Genomic DNA, 21,100 nt, shown 5'->3' with positions numbered 1-21,100 from the left:
ATTTCTGGATATTCCCCTAATAATTTTAGATAGTGAAACGATATCCCACATGAGAATTACATAATTTGATTTATCATATATTTAACACGATGATTTAAGAAGACCCCTCTTGTTTGATTTGGTGGCGAGATAATTTAATATATCGCTTGTCGGTGGGAATTGTGCGCGTTAATTTTACGCCGCGAGTAAAATAATCAAATAGTAATGTTCAACTACGAATAGCTCATCGTTCATAATTTTATTTGCACAAGTCGCAGGACTACCAGCGAAATATCGTTTTTCTCGTATTCAATGGAAATGGTTAAATTTTATCTCCAGCGAATCGAGGCAAAACTCGTTTTCATCTTTTTTGTATGGCCTATTTTAGTGCCCTGGAATTAAGCGAGAGAATGTCAACTACGCTCAAAATTTTTCCATAAGATCTCGCATGGGGTTTTTTCCCAGAAGTGGATGAAATTTCGTACGGTATGACGTCTGGTCGCTTGAAGTTTGAATGCAAAGTGAGCATAACAAGCCGGTGAATCGAACGTGCCGAGAATTTTGCACTCAACAGTGATGCAGTTTCTCCTGCAAACAGGAAATCCCTTAAATAACAAAAAAAGTCATTAAAAAGGGAAGGAACTGGGAAGAAAGAAACGCGTCGAATAGCAGAGGAAGAATTTATTTTGGAATACAAAGGGAGTCGGAGATCGAAGATCGCAGATTTGGTTCACTTCGATTCCTCGGGGTAAGGAAAAAAAATAAGGAACGCGAGGGATACAGAAATAAATTCAGCAATTAGCCGGAAAGCAGATACCTCTTCCAGGAAACTCCGGGGCTAAAAAGTCCCGCGACGGGTTAGTCTAGAAGCAAGAATGAGCTGTCGAATTAATCTTTTTATCGCGCTGAAAAAATTCTTGATATTGATATATAGCCCTATAGGTCAGAATTATAAAATGAAGATAGCTAAAATCTTGAAAGAAATATATAAGCTATATAACCGAAAGGATTAAAAGTAATGGAAAAAAGGATAATGAAAATAAAGAAAAAGTGAGATAGATTTTTTGGCAAGGAGTTGGATTTGGGTGAAGCAGAAACCTTTTGGATGGGGTGTGGGTAAAGGATCAGCGAACTTTTCGAGAGGTGTAGACGTGGATTGGATCCTCCTTGCAACGGCTCAGGGGACAAACGACTGGCTAACGCTGGAGGTGCCGCTATAAAAGTCCAACGCGGCCCCCGACTCGCAGCACTTCGTGTTTAACGTTCGTTCAGTACGAATCGTAAATTCACAATCGGCCTTTCACCTTCCAAGCTAATCAGATTTTCACGAATTCCCAGCCGTAGAGAAGGACTACGTCGCTCCCGTTCTTGAAAAATGAACTTTTACAACGTCACATCCGGCTCTTGCAAAAACCAATCACTACCTTGTACGGTTATTTGTCTCTGTTGAAGGGGAACTCCGCTCGAAGAGGAAAAAACCGTGAAAAGCCGTGGAAAACCGTGATAGAGCTCCGGTCGAGAAGAATTTCCGGTTTAGCTGATCCCCCAGTATTTCCATACGATCGAAACTCCCAGGCAAAGGTTACTGTCGTTGAACAAAAAAAAACTAAAATTAGAATCACGATTAAAAAAAAATCAGAAAAAACCAGTATCGATATAAATAATCAGTTTTTTTGATCGGCCAACGAAGTTTGTGTGCGAGAAGACACCAGAAGAATCCAGGATGTGCGTGCGTACATTGGCTAATCAGGGAGATTCCCTCGTACCGGATAGCAAGCTGGTCCGCGTGAAAGAGAAGTACATCAAGTTGCACGATGAGATGATCAGCAGGGAACTCGAGGAGGTCGAGGAACGCAGGAAAATGGACTCGATATATAGTATGCCTGATTTGGCCAACGATCTTTTATCTATCAGCACCGTAAAATACAGCGTCCTTTTGTCTGCCCTACAAAAATACTACGAGTCCGTGCAACAGACAAAATTCTTCAAGTAAGTCCTTTTTCGCAAACATTTATGTTTATTAAATATATATGTATATATAGAGAAGTGAGAAAAAGGTCAGCTGACAAGCCTTCCACTTTTCGTCATCGAACCGGCTGATTTCTTCGTCACCCGAGACAACTTTGTATATCGAATCCCGTTTACGCGTGACTCGTGACGTAAAATCTCTCTGACGTAGAATTGTTTGGCGAGAGAGAGGGAGATATCTTTGACAAAGTTACATAACATATTGACAGAATTAAAGATTGTTCTTAAAATTATGGGGGGCCTGGCTGGTACTGAACTACTCAACAGCAATGTGGCGACGACATTCGCATCAATGGACAAACCAGTTAAACGGGTATAAAGGCTCGTAAAAGATGTGTGATAGACAATCTGTAAAAAGAAAGGAATAATATTGTAATGGGTAGAATGATATTAGTTAACGACCTCCGATGAGTAGCGAACAACGACCCACAGTTGTGTCTCTGATAAATACCTTTCGCACATTGCAACGGTTTATTGCCTCCTATTCATGTTACTGCAACACACCGGTATCTATTTCATATGCAAATTTCACCTGAAACGTTTTCGTGTTACGCGATCGTTTGGTTTTTGCTCTTGAATTATTTTATACAGCTTTCCTTAGTCTACTAGGGCTTTGTTATCAGTAGAAATTAGCTTATAATTACTAGATAATTGTCCGCATTAAATGGCAATAGGCAAACCTTGTATCAAGAATTAGAGGTTATCGATCAATCGGTATCCTATCTCTCATCTATATAGATATACGATCTTCATTACCGATAAGTTTATCGGGAACGATTGCTAAGGTTATGGTAGTGTTGCATCAGAAAAATTTCACTGTAGAAAGCGATCTCAAAATTTCTTCCTGCTCCTCGCATCGTCCTTTGAATCCTCTTCGAGTGCGATAACTTTTACGAAACCGTAAAGAATGATCGGGAAGTTTCTTTGTATGATAAAAATACATCTGTGATGCTGCGTATGTTTGGCTAAAGAACCGTGGTGCGTTGAAAGATTTATGGTTCTCAGGTTACGCCCACGGAGTTTTCAGGACAACAAGCGCTATACCACACGCAGGTCACCGATGAGTTTTATCACCTTCGAGCATGCTCGTAAATCGCACGAGAGCAAGTTTTTCGCTTCTGATAGCTTTCCTTTCGGAGTACCGAAATGTTCTCATATACCTTGACCTCTTTCTGCTCAGCTATTGCGACTATAGACATCTAGATTGCGACCTAGCGACGTAAATTTACATCAGTATCTCTCACCTCACGTGCCTGTTAGGTTAGGTCAGGGCGTCAGATTAGATAATCAATTCTAGTGCTCGAAGTCGTAGCGATTTCTAATTCGACTTCACTCCCGGCACACTGCGGCACACAGTCCCGGCAGTACTGAGGAGGAGGAGGAGGAGGAGGTAGTCGTTGAATCAGTCGACAGACGATTAAAAAACTGTTAAGAACGATCCGCATGCCATTAGCAACACGAACTCGATCATGACTGGGGTTTCGCCGTGATTACGGTCACGTCATGGTCAAATTATTTGACAATGCCGACTTTTAATTATGTCTGCCCGTTGGCTATACGCTGCATTGGGACGAACAAGCTGAGCGTAAAAGAAAGCTTGAGGGAAATACGAAATTCAATATGCACATATATAGCATTTTTCACGGAGAAATCATCAAGAATCCCATGTTATGGTGTTTCTTAATTTAGATACTAACGCCACGTGTTACAATTTTCCAGAAATATCTCTTTTTAACCTACTTTAAATTAACTGACTCCCCTAACAAGATCTCGAGTATACTCTGCTTCTTTTTACTTGACTCGGGTTTTTTAATAAGAAAAATGACTTACAAGTGGCACGATCAGAATATTCAAACATAAATGGATATAGCGATTCTTACGTGTCGTTTCAATTTATTACGTGGACGTCGGGTATAGCATCTCTATATATTACTTAACTGCACGACTAAACTTAAGTGCAGACAATTTTCGTATTCAATTTTATTGTTTATGATTTCAGTATTTGGGTCAACAGGCTTGGCCCAAGGTGATTCTCTGCAATTTCGTCCAATTTGAAATATTGAATTATATTTCTGACAGATTTTTGATGTGGCATTTATCTTGTATTCTAAAACCTCTAAGCACATTTGATTTCTGTATTTGTCCTTTCAAATTGTTTTCACCGGACTCAACTGACGTGAATAATCCCCGCTAAATTACTTTTTACTTTATATACTAACCCCTGCTCCACGGAGCATTTCCAAGTTAATTTGCATGCGTGCCACACGCGCGAGTAATTTTTGCCCCGAGGTGCTTCACAGTTTTTGACGGGGCGCCAGTCCCGAAATTTGATTTACGACCCAGCGCTGCCTGCGAAATTAAATATCTTATCAATTCACCATCTCGATTCGCGTTCTTCGGCAATTGTACCTTTGACTTTGCCGAGGACCTCCATAAGTTTTATTAAGATTCTTCTATATATATATATATATATGTACATGTATGTATATGTATTTTATCTCACTAAATATCATTTAATTACTCTGATAAGCCGATAAGAATTACCAACGTAACTCGAGTGGCTTCAAAATCCACAATTTGTAACATTTTCACGCTTTCTTAATCTTGTTGATCCCGATAGAAATCGTTCTGAGGAAAAATTTAGTCATTACCGCGAAAAAGAAATTGATTGAAATGAGTAAGTTGAGTTTCATTTGTATCTTGGTAAGATTGATAGGATAAAGCTAGCAAACGCTTCGTGTGGATATGTTAAACGTCTCCTGGATATCTTTCGAGCACTTGAAAAACAGCGTAACGCGAAGTTTATCACGTTCTCAATAATGGTATACGAATACGAAACAGTGGATACCTAAAAAGGTTTTTCATAGGAAGTCCAAGGAATGTTGGTTGTTATTTGTTTCCTGGTAGCTCGTCAGACTAGATGTTACTTTCTCCGAATAACTGAGGTTAACTGGAAGATTGGCACAGACAGATATGTCTCTCATGACTCTCATTCGTATGGTAGTCGATTAACCCCCTCCAGGAGCATTTACTTGTACTGAATTCCACAGATAAACCAGCCGGTCGAGAGGTCACGCTCAATAAAACAAACCCTTTCACTAAATTTATAATACTTACCGAATTCCGTATTGTATCATCGCATTTTCTAAAGAAAAATCTGCTAGACGAGATAGAGACTTTGCACGCGTTGCTCAAGTCCAGTCGAGACTTGGTCATAATTTATAAAAAAAGAATAGATTCTACAAGGGTCATTGTTCGCTAATTCGCCGTGTATCCGATGTAGGTTATCGCTTGGAAATGTATTTCTGATATCAGCCGGACTTTTGAGATTTGATGACTGTACGTTGAAAACACAGTTGACGCGCTGCTGGAATTTATGGCGGGCTTATCGACGTTGCAGTAAACGAGTCGAAAGGGTCTATCATTTTAAAAAATGCTAACCTTGTCAGGTTTAAAGGACTTGTAGAATTTTGGTCGAGTAATTGCTCGAGGAACGAAAGTTCTTCTTTTAGCCGGTCATTGGGAAAGAGAAGGGGACGCGGCGAGTGTCAGCGGGGGTTAGGAGAGGTTATGGGGACTGACCAAAGGAGTTTAGCGTTGAGAAACGCACGTAGAAACGCGATGGCAGGTATGCACACACACTTTGCAGAGTTGATCGATGCTACAAGCTGGAATGCGATTGCTCTGTCTGTCGGTATTCTGTTCTTGGGCGATCTAAGCGACGACGTGCTGCGTGCCATCTCGCACGTTCACTACTCTTCACTCGTCGAGAGCCTACAGACCTAGCTGCACCAACCTGCACTCTATTACACTCATTCATTCCATTCTTACCTGAGATCCTTTTTCACGGCAAAAACTCTCAAACCTTTGCCAAATTTTCTCGTAACTCAAATCTAAACCCGACGACGATAGAAAATATATTTCCACTCTCAGTCTGGAATCCTAAGAAACGACCATGACCAAACGTATACAATCTCTCCCCCTCCCCTCGCGTTCTCTTTCATATTATATCAGATGATAAAAATTTAAATGGACGATTTCACCGTGAAACCTAATTTCGTCCACTATTTTTAGAAGATTATATTAATAGGTGATTCTTACGTTATCTCACCCGAGTTTTCTCTTTTGATAATTCTTATGCAAACAGGCGGGTGATTTGCTTACGTAGAACATTCGTGCTCACAGGTGCGTTCTCTGTTTGCGTTCAATTACGACATAAAGATTTCTTGCACTTCGTAAGATTTTCAGAGGAAAATTTTGAGAATGGAAAAAAATTATAAAAGAGTTTTTGCGATAATTTGATGGTACATTATCGGCTTATTGTTTTGTTACAGAATTTTGTTTTACACGGCACAACCAGCGCACGTGATAATGATAGCAGCTGTTCTTTGCGTTACATCTGCTTTAATGCCAACGACTAACAAAGTCCACATGGCCGGTCATCCGCATTCAAGGACAACTTCCTTCATCTATCTTGCGTCCTTCGTGATGCACTTCGGTGCCCAAATCTGGATGACTTTCGTCTCAGGTATATGAACGATCAATAACCCCCCGCCCCTCATCTATTCTCAAAAAAAGAAATACAATTAAGCGATTTTTTCATTTTGTAAATCTTTTTTTACCTCTCGTAGGTCTCTCGCTATATTTTGCTTTACCACGACACACGTTTGGCGAGGTCCAGAGAGTCCTATTTCCAAGATACTTCACAATCAATGCGTGTCTCAGCCTGATCACTCTCCTCATCTTCATCAAGCATCATCCAGCATACACCTGGGACTCAGAAATAGCGATTCAGGTTAGGCGCGTGATTCGCTTTGAACGGTTGATTTATCGATCAGCTGTTTTTATTTAATTTTCTCATATACTTTTTTTCTAGGTCGGAGGCATGTCAGGAGCCTTTTTCTTGGAGCTGTTGATTCGTCTTTATCTAACACCGCCTTTGTTGAAGCTGATTGTGCAGAAGAATAATCTTGAGAGAGCGGCTGGTGTAGGGAACGAAATTGGACGCCATAATCCTGGACCTCTAAAGCACTGTCCTCACTATTTGAAAATTCACGTAGCCTTTCGACGCGTTCACGTTTGTATCGCCATGGGAAACATGCTTACCATGGCGTGTACCGTTCTTCATCTTCATTATCTCGCTAGTAAATTGTGCGTCCTTTAATCAACGCGTAGAAGAATTGAAGAAGACTCTTGAATAGCTTTAAAGTAATGTTTCTCTTGCCAATGTTATCTTTTCTTTTTTATCTTACGATTATTGTGCCTGAAAAAAACGTGCGTCATTTTTTCCTTTAGTTTTTTGTCGCACAACTTTTGCATCACTCGCAAAATTAGGAATTAATTGAACTTTCGCTCTGTATCAGAGTACAACCTAGTATTTATTTTTATTTAGCGATATCCTATGTAAGGCGTAAATCCTTTAAGTGATATTAAACAAACTGGCATCGCTCGCCCAGTACGATGCGTATTAATTCATTTATTCAAGTATCATTATTGTAAATAATTGCACTTTATCATTGGCAAATTTTTTGTACAGAAATTTCGCTGAAAAATATATATAATAATTATGCTTTTTTTTAAAACTATCTGTTTCTTTTACCAATGAGATAAAATACTAAGAAACATTTAGTAGTTAGAATACTCAAGCTTTATTTCATACAAATGTTATAAACGGAAAGAAAACTGTGTGTATTAATGGTACAAAAAATTCAATTGTTACAAAAAATAGAGTATATGGTGGGGAAAAAGCTTAAATTCCAACTTTGATAGCTATGGTTTTTACTTCCAAATACTCCTTCAATCCCTCCTCACCCCTGTAAAAATTGAACAAGCATAAATTGTAATTTTTGTATTTCCCTAGACAATTAATCAACATTTACTCACAATTCACGACCGACTCCAGAATTTTTGAAACCACCGAATGGTCTTGCGGGTGTTATAGCGTCGTAGCAGTTTATCCTAAAAATAAATAAACATGTAGCATCTTTTAAACGCAAATCAAACTTTTTACGTACCATACGCTCCCAGCTTCCACAGATTTAGCAAATAACAAAGCTTTATCGATATCTTGGGTAATTATCCCAGCGGCAAGACCATAATTAGTGCTATTAGCTCGGTCGATAACTTCGTCCATAGTCTTAAACTTCAAAATAGATTGGACTGGTCCAAAAATTTCTTCCTTGGCAATTCTCATGTTGTCTTGGACTTGTGAGAAAACGGTAGGCTAGAATAATAAACATATGTTGACAACGACTTGTTACATTATTTGATCATATTATTTTTACCTTCACAAAGTATCCTTTTGTGCCTAATCGTTCTCCCCCGGTTTCAACTACAGCGCCTTCTTGCTTTCCAGAATTAATCAACCCTATTACCTTATCAAGCATATCTTGATCGATTTGCGGTCCCTGCTGTGTAGTTGGATCAAAAGGATCTCCCACTTTAATTTGGCTTGCTAGCTTCTTAGCGTGCTGGACAAACTCATCGTAAATTCCAGATTGAACAAATGTACGTGAACCGGCACAACAACTTTGCCCATGATTGTCGAAAATTGCGTTATGCGCGATTTGGGCAGCTTTTTTAACTAAAAAAATTTTAAACCTCATCAATCCTTCAAGTTCAAAAAATATTAGAAATAAAAAAATCTCTGGATTTACCATCGCAATCATCGAAAATAACCAGTGGGCTCTTCCCACCCAATTCTAAACTGACACGTTTGAGATTAGTCTTTGCAGCAGCTTCCATAATTATATGACCTATCTGGATATCACAAAATGATTACTTTTTTATTTTATACATTAAAAAGTGATAAATTACCTCTGTAGAGCCTGTGAAAGCAACTTTACGTATGTCAGGGTGCTCAGATATAGCAGCTCCAGCTGTAGGACCATATCCAGGAATAACATTAATTACTCCTGGTGGAAATCCAGCTTCTTTGATTAATGAAGCAGCGAATAAAGCACTCAATGGTGTTTGCTCTGCAGGCTTTAAAATTATAGTACATCCAGTAGCAAGAGCTGGACCCCATTTCCAAGCTAGCATTAGGAAAGGATAGTTCCAAGGAATAATTTGACCCACAACGCCAATTGGCTCTTTTTGAGTATATGTCACATACTTGGGATCTATTAAGTATAAATTATAATTTTTCTTTTCTTACTAATATTTCATTTAAAGTATTTAAATAATACCATCATTGATTGTAGTTCCCTTAATTTTATCACACCATCCAGCATAGTATCTGAAAGTTGCAACACTTGCAAATATATCTCCCTGCGCATTTGCATATGTTTTTCCATTATCAGCACTTTCTAAGGCTGCAAGATAATCTCGATGTTCCCATACGAGATCTGCAAACTTTAAATCCATATTATTCTATTTACTTTAAAAATTTCCACTATTATATGAACAATCAATAGATACCTTTTGCATAAGTTGACTTCTTTCAAAAGCTGTCATAGATCTCCATGGTGAGTTTCGACTAAAAGCTTTTGATGCAGCAGCAACAGCTTTATTTACATCTGCCTTTGGATGTTTAATAATTAAATATCAAGTAACTTTAACTTATGACAAGCTGAAAAAAATACCTTGTCTCCTTCTGATACATGAGCTAAAACTGTACCAGTAGCTGGATTGATTACTTCAAATGTTTTGCCACTTGTAGCATCAACAAATTCATTGTTGATAAATAACTACAAAACAAAATAGTATTTTATTATGATTGAATCATTTGTGTGACATTATTACAGACTAAATTCTCTCTCTACATTTTCAAAGTGAAATTAACCTTTGTGAATTTAATAGTAGGAATACCAGGCTTAGACATCTTTGAAGTTGATTGGTTTCTTTCAGTTCAATTACTAACAGAAAAATAAGCCACTCCTATCCTTTTATGAAGTCTGAACACTTGTAAATTAATTAGTCACGTGATGTGTATGCGATAATATAATTCAGTATTTTAAGCCTATAATCGTGTGCAATATCGCAAACTGTCGTAAATTTTCCCTAATATAAATTATTTTTACACTTTTATCGTAACAACCAAACTTACAAATTTAAATTAACGAAATGTGAATAATTACATCTGTCCAAGCTTCTAATGGATAATCTATACTTATATTCATATAAATGATTCTTTTTTATTTATAAAGATGAATCTAGATAGGCAGAGATAGTTAGTTAATCTAATCAGATTCATGTAATTTTCAAAGATGAAGGTCAAAAGAAAAACAACCAATTTTACAGATAATATGCTTTATTAATTATGCATTACAAATTGAATACGTCTTTTTATTCATGTTCTCAATCAATTTATAAAAGTAGAACTCCCGAATGATGAGAAATAATTATTCTTTTTAATTAAAATAAATGGTTTAACATAAGTTACCTGAAAGATTTATTATTTTTCCTTCTCGAATGATGCTGTAAAGTTTCTAATTTATTATTTTAAGGTTAGATGTTTCACCATTCAACACCCGGATGGAGATTGATAGATAATGGTAATTATAAAATATGCAGAATTTAAATTAAAGGTCTTCGAGAAATGAGAATAATTTCGTATGCCGCGTTTTCTATGATACAGCATTTATTCGGACATCATGGCTGCCGGAAGTAGACGTCACCAGTGCCAACTGCCAGCCAACTAGGCTCGCTTTAAGTGCGTTTTTCGTAGGAGGAAAAATACTTTTCTCCGTCTTAAGCAGTCATCGCACATTTTTTCACATTGGGTATGTCACTTCGGTGTTATTGAAACATTAAGCTTTATAAATATCCAAACCATTTTTAAGCTCGTCACCAACTTTTCCTCTTCTGATTCCTATCAGTACGGATTAGGTTGTTTTTTCTTTTTTAATCCTGACCAATGCAAATCAGATTTTATTATTGTTTTAGTGCAGCGATTGCATAGGATCATCTGTAACTCCATAATAAATATACTTTGGTCCTTTACAGTAATCTTAATTTATTTAATTATTACCTTTTCTTACTTCTTTGTGTCACTTGTGATAAAAATTTTGCTTTGTAGTTACCTTTTGTTGCATTAATTAAGTTCTTTATAAGATAGTGCAAAATCACTGCATTACAGATTAATAATATTTTGTACAAAGTCTAATGTAATTTCTTACAGATTTGTCACATAATCAACAAGAAACTACTACTAAGTTAGCTTACAATTCATTCATACTTTACAAATATGTTTATTTGGGAATGGTTTTCTGGGGTTTTAAATTATCTTGGTAAGTTATCACTTTTTAATAAATTTTTAAATAAATTGAGATAGTAATAGTACACTAATTTCTATTTTCTCTAGGATTGTGGAAAAAGAGTGGAAAACTCTTATTTTTGGGGTTGGATAATGCTGGCAAAACTACACTACTTCACATGCTCAAGGATGACCGATTAGCTCAACATGTGCCTACGTTACATCCAAGTAAAAATATACTCCGGCATTGGAAAATTTTTAATTTTGTATACAGGAAAAGAACAAGATATTAATGAAATTATCTTTTCAGCATCTGAAGAACTGTCTATTGGCAATATGAGGTTTACAACATTTGATCTAGGAGGTCACAGTCAAGGTGGGCAAAAATTAAATAACACAATCTACATGGTCACTTGTTCAGAATTCTATATATAACTTTTACCAGCCAGCTTTTACTTTAAATTCCTAATAATAGCACCTAATATAATAAGCTCCTATTCAGAATTGCTTAGTGCACCATAATAGAGTTAGAAGAAACTAATGATGAAGGAATAATAAGAAATAATTTATTTTAGCAAGACGTGTCTGGAAGGATTATTTTCCAGCTGTAGATGCCATAGTTTTCCTTGTTGATGCTAGTGATAGGTCAAGACTTGAAGAATCCAGAGCTGAGCTAGATGCACTATTAACTGATGAACAGCTAAGCTCATGCCCGTTACTTGTGTTGGGCAATAAAATTGATAAGCCTAATGCAGCATCAGAGGATGAAATCAGACAACGTTTCAATCTTTATGGTCAGACAACTGGAAAGGTAAATTTATTTATAGATAATAATTTCGTGCAAATGATTTAAGGATATGGAGATAATATTTAGTGAAAATGTTTTTAGGGTAAAATATCGCGAAGTGAAATTCCTGGTCGTCCATTGGAACTTTTCATGTGCTCAGTGTTGAAGAGACAAGGTTATGGAGAAGGTTTCCGTTGGCTTGCACAGTACATCGACTGAAGAGAAGTAATAATTCACTCCAATTTCCAGCAGCTTATTATCTTTCTTTTTCCTCTGTTCAACATGGATCATGATGTTAATACCAGCCAGGTATTGTGAGCAGTAGGAAAAGAACAGTTTTATAAAGCAATTGCAGTAATATATTGAAGGCAGTGTTGCTCTAAAAAGGCAGAAATATTCCTGAAAATATTGTAATTAGCAAATGATTGCATCCCAACAACTATTTTGGGTATTGTTATCAGTCAAAACGTCAACATAACTTAAGATTTAATGAAGTCAAAGTCTTGGATTCCTATCATCTTGCAAATAATGCAATACAAAACTTACAACATATGGAAGAATGATACAACATTTTGATAAATGAAATTAATAAACTATTTAAGAACTATAACTGTTTTGTAGATTTATTTTTTATTATTTATATTGACAAATATGACAGACCCAAAGAATATTTTATATTTTAGACTGATTATTTTGATTAGGTATCAGTGCTCCATTTAAAAAGAATTGTGGAAGAATATAATTTATTCAACATTAAAAAAATAAAGTTAATACGATTGAGAAATAGGGTGCTTCACCAATATTTGCAATTTGGAATTTAGAACGAGACTGCTAAAATAGTAGGACTTATGATTAATCAATTATTTTACACTGAGAAAGAAAAAAACTATAGGGTACTAAATACTTTGTGCTATCTTAAAAGATGAAAAGGTTGGTAGAGCTATTAAAGGAAAATTAATTTTTCACTTATATGACTGTCAGAAAGTCAAATCGAAAATGATTACTGTGTTTTAATTTTTTCACTGTGTTCTATGAAATAGTACAAGCTTAACAAAATTTGAATAGACGTTGAACAAGGAATAAGAGTGAAATTATTATATCTGCTTTAGCAGCGAAAATGTTAAATGATAGACGATATTGTCTATTATTGTTTATGTAAATTGATATTCTTTAAATATTTAAGTATTGGGTTATGGTTCGGTTTCTATAAAATCGTTAAAGCATGTTAACGGAGTTTTTGTTAAATTATACTGTTATCAGGAGAGAATCATCTTTTATTCGTGCGATGTTTTCTCAACTCCCTGAAACTTCCGTTTTAGAAAATCAAAATAGAACAATTTTTTAATCTTTTTAGTTATAAGAACTTGTAATAGTTTCCTTTTTATTTTATAAAAATAAAAGAAATTATTTTGTATTGTTTTTCCTTTATTTAAACCCTAATGTAAAAGAATAAAGTCTAATTTTAATAGAATATATATTTTACTCAATAAAAAAATAGTATAAAACAAAAAATTAAAAGCACAATGACATAGTTTTCTTTTGTTCTAAGGAAATTATAACTTTGAAATTAACAATTCCCTCTTTTGAGGTAAAGGAGCAAATTGCTGATTTATGTGTTCCTCTGTGACTTCTTCCAAAGATTTTGGATTCCATTTTGGATTCTGATCTTTATCCACAAGAAGTGCTCTCACACCTGTAAAGATTATATTATAAAATAAAAAATATGGTTAACACTGATAGAATTTTTGCTGAATTACCTTCAACAAAGTCACTGTCTTTTTGCAAAGCTGCACATCCCAATCTGTACTCCATTTTCAAACATTCTCCTAAATCTAATTTGCCTCCTATGTCAAAGGCTTTTTTTGATATTTTTAAAGAAGTTGGAGACATTTTTGTCAATGAATTCACTACTTTCTTTGACCATTCAGAATTATCTTCATTTAATCTTTGAATTATGGCTTCGACAGAAGGAGCAGAAAAGCATTTTTCTATTAATGGTAAATAAGATTTCAAACTAAATTCCTGATCTAGTTTTGGTTGAAACGCCTTTAAAATAATGTCAACATCATTTCCATTGGATTTGAACAATGCATCTTTCAATTCAGGAATTTTTTCAGCTGGTACATAATGGGTTGCAACACCAGCCAGTAGTACATCAATACCTATAAAATTTTATGAAAAATAATTTTGTCCTAATAAATATGTAAAAAACCACTCAGAATTAAACCTTTTAATCTGTGACCAGTTAGACCTAAAAAGTAGCCAAGGTGATTTTCTAATCTTGGCAAAAAGTAGGTTCCCCCAACATCAGGAAATAAACCTATTCCTGTTTCAGGCATGGCAAACAAAGTGTTTTCAGTTGCAACACGGTATTTGCCATGAACAGACAGTCCAACACCTCCCCCCATAGTAATTCCATCTATTAAAGCTATGTATGGCTTCTTATATTTGCCAATATAATGATTCAATCTATTAAAATTAAGTAAATCTTAAAGTTAAATTTACAATTGTATCATTATTTATAACATACGTGTACTCTTCTCTGAAGAATTCTTGTCCTAAAATAGCTCCCTGACCATTTGGTTCAGATATAGCAAGAGTTAAAGATTTAACATCACCTCCAGCACAAAAAGCTTTTCCTATGCCTTCAATTATTATTAAATTTTTAGAATTTTCCCATTCAATGAGTGTCGTATAAACTTTTCTAACCATGGATGTATTTAAAGAATTCAATGCTTTTGGCCTATTTAGAGTTATTAAACCACTGTTGCCTACCTGTAAGATTATTGATATATGTAAGAAACATTTGTCATGTATTAATTTTTTTTATAAAAGGTACACACAGTTTTAAGTAAAACATTTTCTTCTGCATCAGTACTGGCCATTCTAATGGGTACTAGAAACGTACTCAAATTAATAAGAATAATTTTTTAACTTTAAAGTAACAAGTAAGAAATAATGATTACCAGTATTATATTTAGTAGACATTATTTTCAATGAATTTCGTATGGTAGTTCCTTCACTTGTACAAAGGTGTCTTGTAATGCTGGATATCTAATTTAGAAAGATAATTAATCATTTACAGTATATGTAACAAGTATAACTCTCTTTATTGTAAAAAATATTTTACCATAGTTTCTACGCGTTATTTAATATCTTCGAAATTAAATTATTTTTATTATATAATAAAAATAATACAATATTTAAGATCGTACGAGCTCGTGTAAATATGATGAAATATAGGGATATACATAACCTTCCTTTAACAAAATGTAATCTTACAATGCTTAATTAAGATAAGAAAAATTCGAAACGGTTGGACAAATATTTACATAAAGCGATGAAGCATTTAACCTAAAATTCATACGAAAAATTGGTGATAAGGACAATAATTATTCTTATTAATTATTAAAAATTAGTTCAGGAATCAATTAAAAGATCTGCAACTATATCTGCCTGGATAGCGCAGGTTTTAAATAGCTCAATTATTTGGGAATTAAATGAGTCAACAGAGTAGCCAACCAAATAATGTTTATGTTGTATTTATATGTACAGTCTAGTGAGTCTACGGTACGCAATAACCTAACATTCGATCTAACGTGAAAAAAGCTTTGCTAGAACATTAGACATGCTGTTAAAAATATTAGAAAGTTCTAATGGGATGCTAAGCGGTACTAGCGATTGTGTTTGTAATAAAATAAGAAGGCGATATTCCGTCGTATATGTTCTAAATAAGTGGTTAAATTTTATTGGTACCCGTCTTGAAGGTGAAGTGAAACCACCTTACGCGAATATCTGTCAAGTTGGTGACCCTGTTCTGCGGACTAAATGCGAGGCCATTAAACTGGAGACCGTGATGGAGCCAAAATTTGAAAAAGTGTTTAGAATTACCGACTATAACATTTTTCTATATAATCATAATATACAATAATTCATTTTTAATGTTTTATTTAGATAATATCACATATGCGGAAAGTAATGAGAAAACACGGAACAATCTCTTTATCTGCGCCTCAAATTGGGTTGCCTTTGGAGCTTTTTACTTTAGAAGTAACACACAGGTTTTTAAAAAAATTAAAAGAACATGAAATACAATTTAACGAAATCGAAGAAGTTCCTTTTAAAGTATTTATTAATCCAAAGCTGAAAATATTAGATTACAATGTTGTCATAAGAGAAGAAACGTGCAGAAGTATTTACGGATACTCAGCGGATGTTCCCAGAGCAAAGGAAGTTGAAGTTACATTCTTGAATTCTGAGGGTAATCTAGAAAGCTTAAAAGCAAAAGGTTTCACCAGCCGAATCATTCAACATGAGTATGATCATCTCAAGGTAATTTTATCTTTTAATTTTAATTATTTGTTCTCATTCTAAAGTATAATATATATATTTTTTAATACAGGGAAAATTATTTATCGACAGAATGGATGTAACGACATTCCAAAATAAAATTTGGTACGAGATTAACCAAAAAAAAGGGAAATGCAAACTAAATTATAAATCATAAAAGTGTAAAAGCATCGGTTAGTTCAATAAATAAATTAATAATTTGTATGATATGTTTTGTATTGTATCATTGAGCCATTACCTTTTGTACAAAGTCGCCGGTTTGATTTAAAAAATAAGATTTTTTTATTGATGCACATCATCCAGTATACAACCCATAGCGCGGAATGTACAATATTTGAAATAAGATAATAGTTTCTTTCATATTCAGTTGTCAAAAAATACACCACTGAAAACAACTGATCTTTTTCTTGGTACCAATATAGTTTTAAATTTTTACACTCGACTAAATTTCTTAGTTCCTACAAACCTTTTCTTATATCATAACAGATCAAGTTTCGCTTTATCGTATAATGTTCTACTTAAATCTATTTTTTATTTTGCGATAATTTCATTTTTTTTTTACATCCGTAAACTATTCATGAAAGTGAGCAGTATAATTACAAGATTGTTTTTACATTTGCTGCCGTTTTCGGCATCTTGAAAATTTTGTATTAAGAAAAATATATCAAATGTGTGTTTGTATTAACTTAATATAATAAATATTTTTATGACAATTTAAATGCTTGCTTATTATAAACCCTGGTAGTGTATTTGGACATAATTGCCTTTATAACACACTTCTCTTAACTTAAATAACAATTTTTGAATTAATATTAACAATTATGAAGAAATGAATTATACCTGGAATAATGACAATTTCTTCTATCTTTAACACAAATAAAAAAGCAGTTTTATTTGTGCGTGATAACATTTATATGATAAGAACTTTTTACTTCTTTTAATAATATATAATAAGCATTTATTTTATAAAAATTGAAATAACCAAAAGAGCAATATTGATTACTGCTTTATTAATTACCAATATAAGATGAAGCAACCACTTAAAATTGTTGATTAAATATATTTTTATAGTATTACATAACTATTATAATTCTCTAAGATTTCCTTTTTATAGTGAGTACATATACTGTTTTTTTATCTTAGAAAGCGTTTGGTTTTCCCAGAGTATTTGTTTCGTAGTAACAATTGAAAATCTCGAAGAATAGCATAAAAGACGATCCAATAGAATAGACTGAATAGATACCTTGAAATATAGGTAAACATGAATAATTTTCATTTTATTTCTCTTTTTTTGCTAACTAACATAATTTTTCCTTATACTATATATAAATATCTATATATTTACATTACGATATCAATACAAAATTTTTCGATGGTTAAAGAAAATTATCTCTTGATAAAGTATATCATAGTTTTTTTTTCATTGTCCTTATGATAGAAAATCAGGGAGCTTGAATGCCTGGATGATCGACGAAATTTCGTATACCTCGACGGAAATTATTTACAGCATTTCGGTATAACTGCTAAATTCATAAAAATATCTTGGCACTACTGAAATTGTTTAAAATCAGATGGCAAGTCTACGAAGCACACGATTGGATTGTACGTGCCGAAAGCTCTCGTTGATTATTAAAAAAATATCTTTATTATTAATATTTTCTGTAGCACTCGAAATTGTTCTAAGATTTTGTTATAATACTACATGTAGGAAGTAAAATGAAGAAAAAAAAAATAATAAGCATCCCACGTGTTATAAGTACAAATAATTTCTAGCCTACATTGAGTTTTAGCTAACACTGACAAGAGCTTGGAAATGTTTTTTCATTTTTAGAAAATTAGTTCACTTTATGCACTCTGCTTCGCATTGGTCCGTTAGTTTTATTAAATGTTATTTGAAAAAATGAGAAAAGTATCATTTAGAGTATTTCACTTATTCGAAGGAAGAAATTATAGTAATCATTAAAATGTTCAGAGTTGAAAATTCTCGCATTAGTTCAATAAATTCTACAGTTTTATGTTACAGGTATGTATTTGATTTCCTTCAGCCACGTACGAAAAACTTTTATTTACAAAGATTGTAAAGGGAACCCCTCGCTTACAGTTATAGCTGCAGTTGCAAGAGTCTTATTGGTACCAATTATCGTTCGAAGACTCCTCGTGCACGTTATCGGTGGTCTCTATTACCTCGATTTAGGAGGGAAGGACACTGAGATTCTATATCCAGGTGTGAACTCGTTGTTGTTGGGCATTATCCTCATCCTGTCAGGATATGTGACCTCTGGCTTGCAAGTTCCTCCACTTCTTACCCCGACCTCGGTGGTGAGCTTGGAATCGGTCGTTTCCTCCTCGCAGTGGATGCAAATTCAGTGGAATTCCCACCGTGCCTATTGAATGAGAATCACGTCTATTTCCATCGGTACTCTTCGCTATTTCAACCTCCACCATTTTTAACCTAGTCTACAAACCTCCACACCTTCCTTTTCTTTTCCATGCTCAACAAAATCCTTAATCCATCCAAATCGTTCTCAACTACTCTACTGAACCATTCAAATGGCCCCTAAAATACTCGCAACTTTGAAATAAATAACGTAGGCGAGCTTAAAATTTGCATTGCTCTGTGCAAAGCGAAATGTGCAGATCTCAAAAAGAAAAACAAAACCAAAAGACAAGAAAGAGAGAAAAAGGAGTCAAAACAGGAACTAGTATTTTCGAAAAAGCAAATTTTGCTATGAGCACGTGTCGCGCAAACTGACAGTCCAGAATCAATTGCTTTGCGCAAACTAGTATCGATTTTAGCATGATAAAGGAATACAAAAAATGATTTCACATTAAGCGTACAGCAATTGCTTGGTCACAGAAAATTTATTTCTAAAATTATGAATAACGTCCATAACGCAGGGTTCTGATGTTGGCGTAAATACTTGGCGGCGATTGACTATAGTGATAAAATTATTGATAACAATAACAATAATAATAACAATGATAATGATAACGACAGTAATAATAATAATAACAATAACCATAATAATAATACTATTAACAAGAAATAAATATAGCAAGGATGACGAGCGTGTGATATAATGGATGGTGATGAGAAGAGTATAGGTACGTACGTAAGACATCGATGTGCGATATAAACTAATAAAGATAATGAATAATAAAAAACAATAGTGTGATGGGAGACGCGATACGAAGGAGGAAAGAGAAAAAGTGGGAGACGAGAGAAAGGTGGATAGGCGGGAGGGGGGGGGGCTAGTAGTGGAGAGTGGAGAACGTGAGAAATTTGTCTTGGGGAAGCAAGAAATATTTTTGAGTTATGCCAGGAGATTTACTCTGTATATCGCGAGAGATAAATGATGCATGTGGAATTATAGGAGAGTGGGAGAGGCTCAGAAAGTAGCTAGTCCCACGCGTTCCTCGGGATGAATTATAGTTCTTGGGGAGAGTTCGTGCAAGTCAATATCGGAATTGGGTGGATTGATCGGTAGGAAGGTGAGGTGCTCTTCGCCCTGTACGACAAGGTCATCATCCTGTTCGAGGCGTGACTCGCTTCTAGGCGTGGTGGATGCTGTCGTGCAATAGCGCTCCGACGACGTTATCGAGGACGTACCGTTCCTGGATTTCCGGCTGTTCATCCCGTCCGGACTTCCTGGGCAGCTGTATCGTGACGTCACAGCCTCGGACCGCGACAAAGACGGCTCCGGGGTCACCCTCACCCAAGGACACCAGAAGAAGAATTGCGCGAACCCTCGACGAAACCTGTCAGAATCACGAACAGCCACTATTAATCCAATTTAGGCGTAACCTTGATATAGTATCTACAGTTTTTTTCTGCACGGTAAAACACACTCATTATCACCTGGATTCGAAACAAGATTAATCATTATCATCGATACTTGATCCAATCCTGGCTGTACAATGGCCATTTTGAATATTTGTTTTTAATGTTTCTTGCTTAACAATTAATTGAGACAGAGTATGATACTGTGCATGGGAGATGTTTAAATGTTACATACATATATATATATATATATGTATGTGTGTACATGTATACATACAGCATACATGATGAATCGCGTCGCGTGTATTCGGACATCAAGGGATTTGGATGAACTCCAATTGTTGATCCAGTGCTATATTGTCCCGCCTGAATTCCATTTCCGGTAGTTGCAAAAGGTCTTTTTCGCCTTCCCTCGCAGCCAGACGTGATTTTACACTGGCGTCCCTTTTTCAAAAATCTCACTCGGCTATACATTGAAGTATGTATTGATTTTACAGCAAAACAATTCTATTGATAGAAGCCATTGAGATATTGTAAGATACTTTAATATATTTAAACTTTTGTATAACGAATTCAAAAGAGCGATTAATATCGAATAAATTCTTCAGAAATCAATAACGTCCACGAACAATATAAGCTGGAGGGAAAGTTTTGCGATAGTTCGCGCAACTGCAAATTAAATGCAGACTGACATCTGCTAGTAATGAACGAGCTCCTGCAAACTATGTCGACGACAAGTATCGTGACAACTTTTCCAAAAATCTCATGTACGTGTAAAGGGAGTTAAAGTCTGCGTTACTGCTGCAGTTTGAAAACGACTCGTGTGACTGTATGGCCCCTGGGCAAATCAATGTTTTCTAATATGTTGGAATAGTGTTTTTCGACAGTCTTATTAACGCTCTCTCACTCTCTCTCTCTCTCTCTCTCTATCTTTATATATATATATATATATATATATATAGAGAGAGAGAGAGAGAGA

General features: G+C 34.9%; 6 protein-coding genes and 1 long non-coding RNA gene across 12 annotated transcripts in view; 3 read left to right on the top strand and 4 right to left on the bottom strand.

The window, feature by feature from the left end:
• Positions 1-1,223: 1,223 nt before the first annotated feature.
• LOC136772965 (transmembrane protein 205) lies at positions 1,224-7,494 on the top strand. 2 transcript variants are annotated; one of them, XM_066726250.1, is made up of 5 exons: positions 1,224-1,560; positions 1,670-1,968; positions 6,342-6,535; positions 6,639-6,802; positions 6,884-7,494. In XM_066726250.1, exons 2-5 carry the CDS (start codon positions 1,703-1,705, stop codon positions 7,169-7,171), a joined length of 912 nt encoding a protein of 303 aa, XP_066582347.1. In that variant the 5' UTR covers positions 1,224-1,560; positions 1,670-1,702; the 3' UTR covers positions 7,172-7,494. The 2 variants fall into 2 exon arrangements, with proteins under 2 accessions (XP_066582347.1, XP_066582346.1); XM_066726249.1 differs by having other exon boundaries at positions 1,224-1,968.
• On the bottom strand, positions 1,976-3,426 carry LOC136772968 (uncharacterized). The gene is made up of 3 exons (XR_010822535.1): positions 2,688-3,426; positions 2,459-2,539; positions 1,976-2,355 (listed from the first exon to the last, which is right to left on the bottom strand). It is a non-coding gene; the product is annotated as an uncharacterized lncRNA (long non-coding RNA).
• Positions 7,495-7,631: 137 nt separating the features above from the next.
• Positions 7,632-10,150, bottom strand: LOC136772962 (aldehyde dehydrogenase 1A1). Its single transcript, XM_066726244.1, has 10 exons — positions 9,791-10,150; positions 9,591-9,695; positions 9,427-9,528; positions 9,195-9,360; positions 8,824-9,128; positions 8,664-8,766; positions 8,292-8,590; positions 8,022-8,230; positions 7,891-7,965; positions 7,632-7,820 (listed from the first exon to the last, which is right to left on the bottom strand). Exons 1-10 carry the CDS (start codon positions 9,827-9,829, stop codon positions 7,757-7,759), a joined length of 1,467 nt encoding a protein of 488 aa, XP_066582341.1. The 5' UTR covers positions 9,830-10,150; the 3' UTR covers positions 7,632-7,756.
• Positions 10,151-10,593: 443 nt separating this feature from the next.
• On the top strand, positions 10,594-13,404 carry Sar1 (Secretion-associated Ras-related 1). 2 transcript variants are annotated; one of them, XM_066726253.1, is made up of 6 exons: positions 10,594-10,730; positions 11,129-11,237; positions 11,312-11,431; positions 11,514-11,579; positions 11,779-12,014; positions 12,093-13,404. In XM_066726253.1, the coding sequence occupies exons 2-6, from the start codon at positions 11,195-11,197 to the stop codon at positions 12,207-12,209; spliced, it is 582 nt and encodes a 193-aa protein (XP_066582350.1). In that variant the 5' UTR covers positions 10,594-10,730; positions 11,129-11,194; the 3' UTR covers positions 12,210-13,404. The 2 variants fall into 2 exon arrangements, with proteins under 2 accessions (XP_066582350.1, XP_066582351.1); XM_066726254.1 differs by lacking the exon at positions 10,594-10,730 and adding an exon at positions 10,766-10,952.
• A 43-nt stretch (positions 13,405-13,447) lies between these two features.
• On the bottom strand, positions 13,448-15,763 carry Hibch (3-hydroxyisobutyryl-CoA hydrolase). Of its 3 annotated transcripts, none has more exons than XM_066726247.1 (7): positions 15,747-15,763; positions 14,957-15,044; positions 14,834-14,886; positions 14,521-14,765; positions 14,218-14,459; positions 13,748-14,152; positions 13,448-13,683 (listed from the first exon to the last, which is right to left on the bottom strand). In XM_066726247.1, the coding sequence occupies exons 2-7, from the start codon at positions 14,976-14,978 to the stop codon at positions 13,544-13,546; spliced, it is 1,107 nt and encodes a 368-aa protein (XP_066582344.1). In that variant the 5' UTR covers positions 14,979-15,044; positions 15,747-15,763; the 3' UTR covers positions 13,448-13,543. The 3 variants fall into 3 exon arrangements, with proteins under 3 accessions (XP_066582344.1, XP_066582343.1, XP_066582345.1); XM_066726246.1 differs by lacking the exon at positions 15,747-15,763 and adding an exon at positions 15,121-15,250; XM_066726248.1 differs by lacking the exons at positions 14,834-14,886; positions 15,747-15,763.
• On the top strand, positions 15,616-16,525 carry LOC136772966 (peptide deformylase, mitochondrial-like). 2 transcript variants are annotated; one of them, XM_066726252.1, is made up of 4 exons: positions 15,616-15,867; positions 15,945-16,040; positions 16,134-16,322; positions 16,393-16,525. In XM_066726252.1, the coding sequence occupies exons 1-4, from the start codon at positions 15,619-15,621 to the stop codon at positions 16,495-16,497; spliced, it is 639 nt and encodes a 212-aa protein (XP_066582349.1). In that variant the 5' UTR covers positions 15,616-15,618; the 3' UTR covers positions 16,498-16,525. The 2 variants fall into 2 exon arrangements, with proteins under 2 accessions (XP_066582349.1, XP_066582348.1); XM_066726251.1 differs by having other exon boundaries at positions 15,945-16,322.
• A 2,065-nt stretch (positions 16,526-18,590) lies between these two features.
• The window catches only part of TkR99D (Tachykinin-like receptor at 99D), a 30,642-nt gene continuing 28,132 nt past the window's right edge, over positions 18,591-21,100 (bottom strand). The window contains exons 5-6 of the mRNA XM_066726245.1: positions 19,951-20,099; positions 18,591-18,724 (exon numbers count right to left, since the gene is read on the bottom strand). Of these exons, the coding sequence (XP_066582342.1) occupies positions 18,603-18,724; positions 19,951-20,099 (271 nt within the window). The 3' untranslated portion in view covers positions 18,591-18,602. The remainder of the gene's footprint in view (positions 18,725-19,950; positions 20,100-21,100) is intronic.

The sequence above is a fragment of the Prorops nasuta genome, unplaced genomic scaffold (assembly GCF_024137725.1).
Source record: "Prorops nasuta isolate Cenicafe-Biocafe unplaced genomic scaffold, Cenicafe_Pnas_1.2 PNAS00004, whole genome shotgun sequence".
In the NCBI taxonomy this organism is placed as follows: domain Eukaryota; kingdom Metazoa; phylum Arthropoda; class Insecta; order Hymenoptera; family Bethylidae; genus Prorops; species Prorops nasuta.
This window is presented reverse-complemented; position numbering and strand designations above follow the sequence as displayed.

Coding starts and splice junctions, on each gene's coding strand:
- LOC136772965 (XM_066726250.1), top strand. CDS start 1,703: ATGTGCGTGCGTACATTGGCTAATCAGGGAGATTCCCTCGTACCGGAT. Junction 1,969..6,341: donor CAACAGACAAAATTCTTCAA/GTAAGTCCTTTT, acceptor GTTTTGTTACAG/AATTTTGTTTTACACGGCAC. Junction 6,536..6,638: donor CTGGATGACTTTCGTCTCAG/GTATATGAACGA, acceptor TACCTCTCGTAG/GTCTCTCGCTATATTTTGCT.
- Hibch (XM_066726246.1), bottom strand. Junction 14,460..14,520: donor TTCTTCAGAGAAGAGTACAC/GTATGTTATAAA, acceptor TAATTTTAATAG/ATTGAATCATTATATTGGCA. Junction 13,684..13,747: donor AGACAGTGACTTTGTTGAAG/GTAATTCAGCAA, acceptor TAATCTTTACAG/GTGTGAGAGCACTTCTTGTG.
- LOC136772962 (XM_066726244.1), bottom strand. CDS start 9,829: ATGTCTAAGCCTGGTATTCCTACTATTAAATTCACAAAG. Junction 9,696..9,790: donor CTACTATTAAATTCACAAAG/GTTAATTTCACT, acceptor TTTGTTTTGTAG/TTATTTATCAACAATGAATT. Junction 8,767..8,823: donor CTTTCACAGGCTCTACAGAG/GTAATTTATCAC, acceptor TGTGATATCCAG/ATAGGTCATATAATTATGGA.
- LOC136772966 (XM_066726251.1), top strand. CDS start 15,619: ATGCTGTTAAAAATATTAGAAAGTTCTAATGGGATGCTAAGCGGTACT. Junction 15,868..15,944: donor TGGAGCCAAAATTTGAAAAA/GTGTTTAGAATT, acceptor TGTTTTATTTAG/ATAATATCACATATGCGGAA. Junction 16,323..16,392: donor ATGAGTATGATCATCTCAAG/GTAATTTTATCT, acceptor TTTTTAATACAG/GGAAAATTATTTATCGACAG.
- Sar1 (XM_066726253.1), top strand. CDS start 11,195: ATGTTTATTTGGGAATGGTTTTCTGGGGTTTTAAATTATCTTG. Junction 11,432..11,513: donor TGTGCCTACGTTACATCCAA/GTAAAAATATAC, acceptor TTATCTTTTCAG/CATCTGAAGAACTGTCTATT. Junction 11,580..11,778: donor TCTAGGAGGTCACAGTCAAG/GTGGGCAAAAAT, acceptor AATTTATTTTAG/CAAGACGTGTCTGGAAGGAT.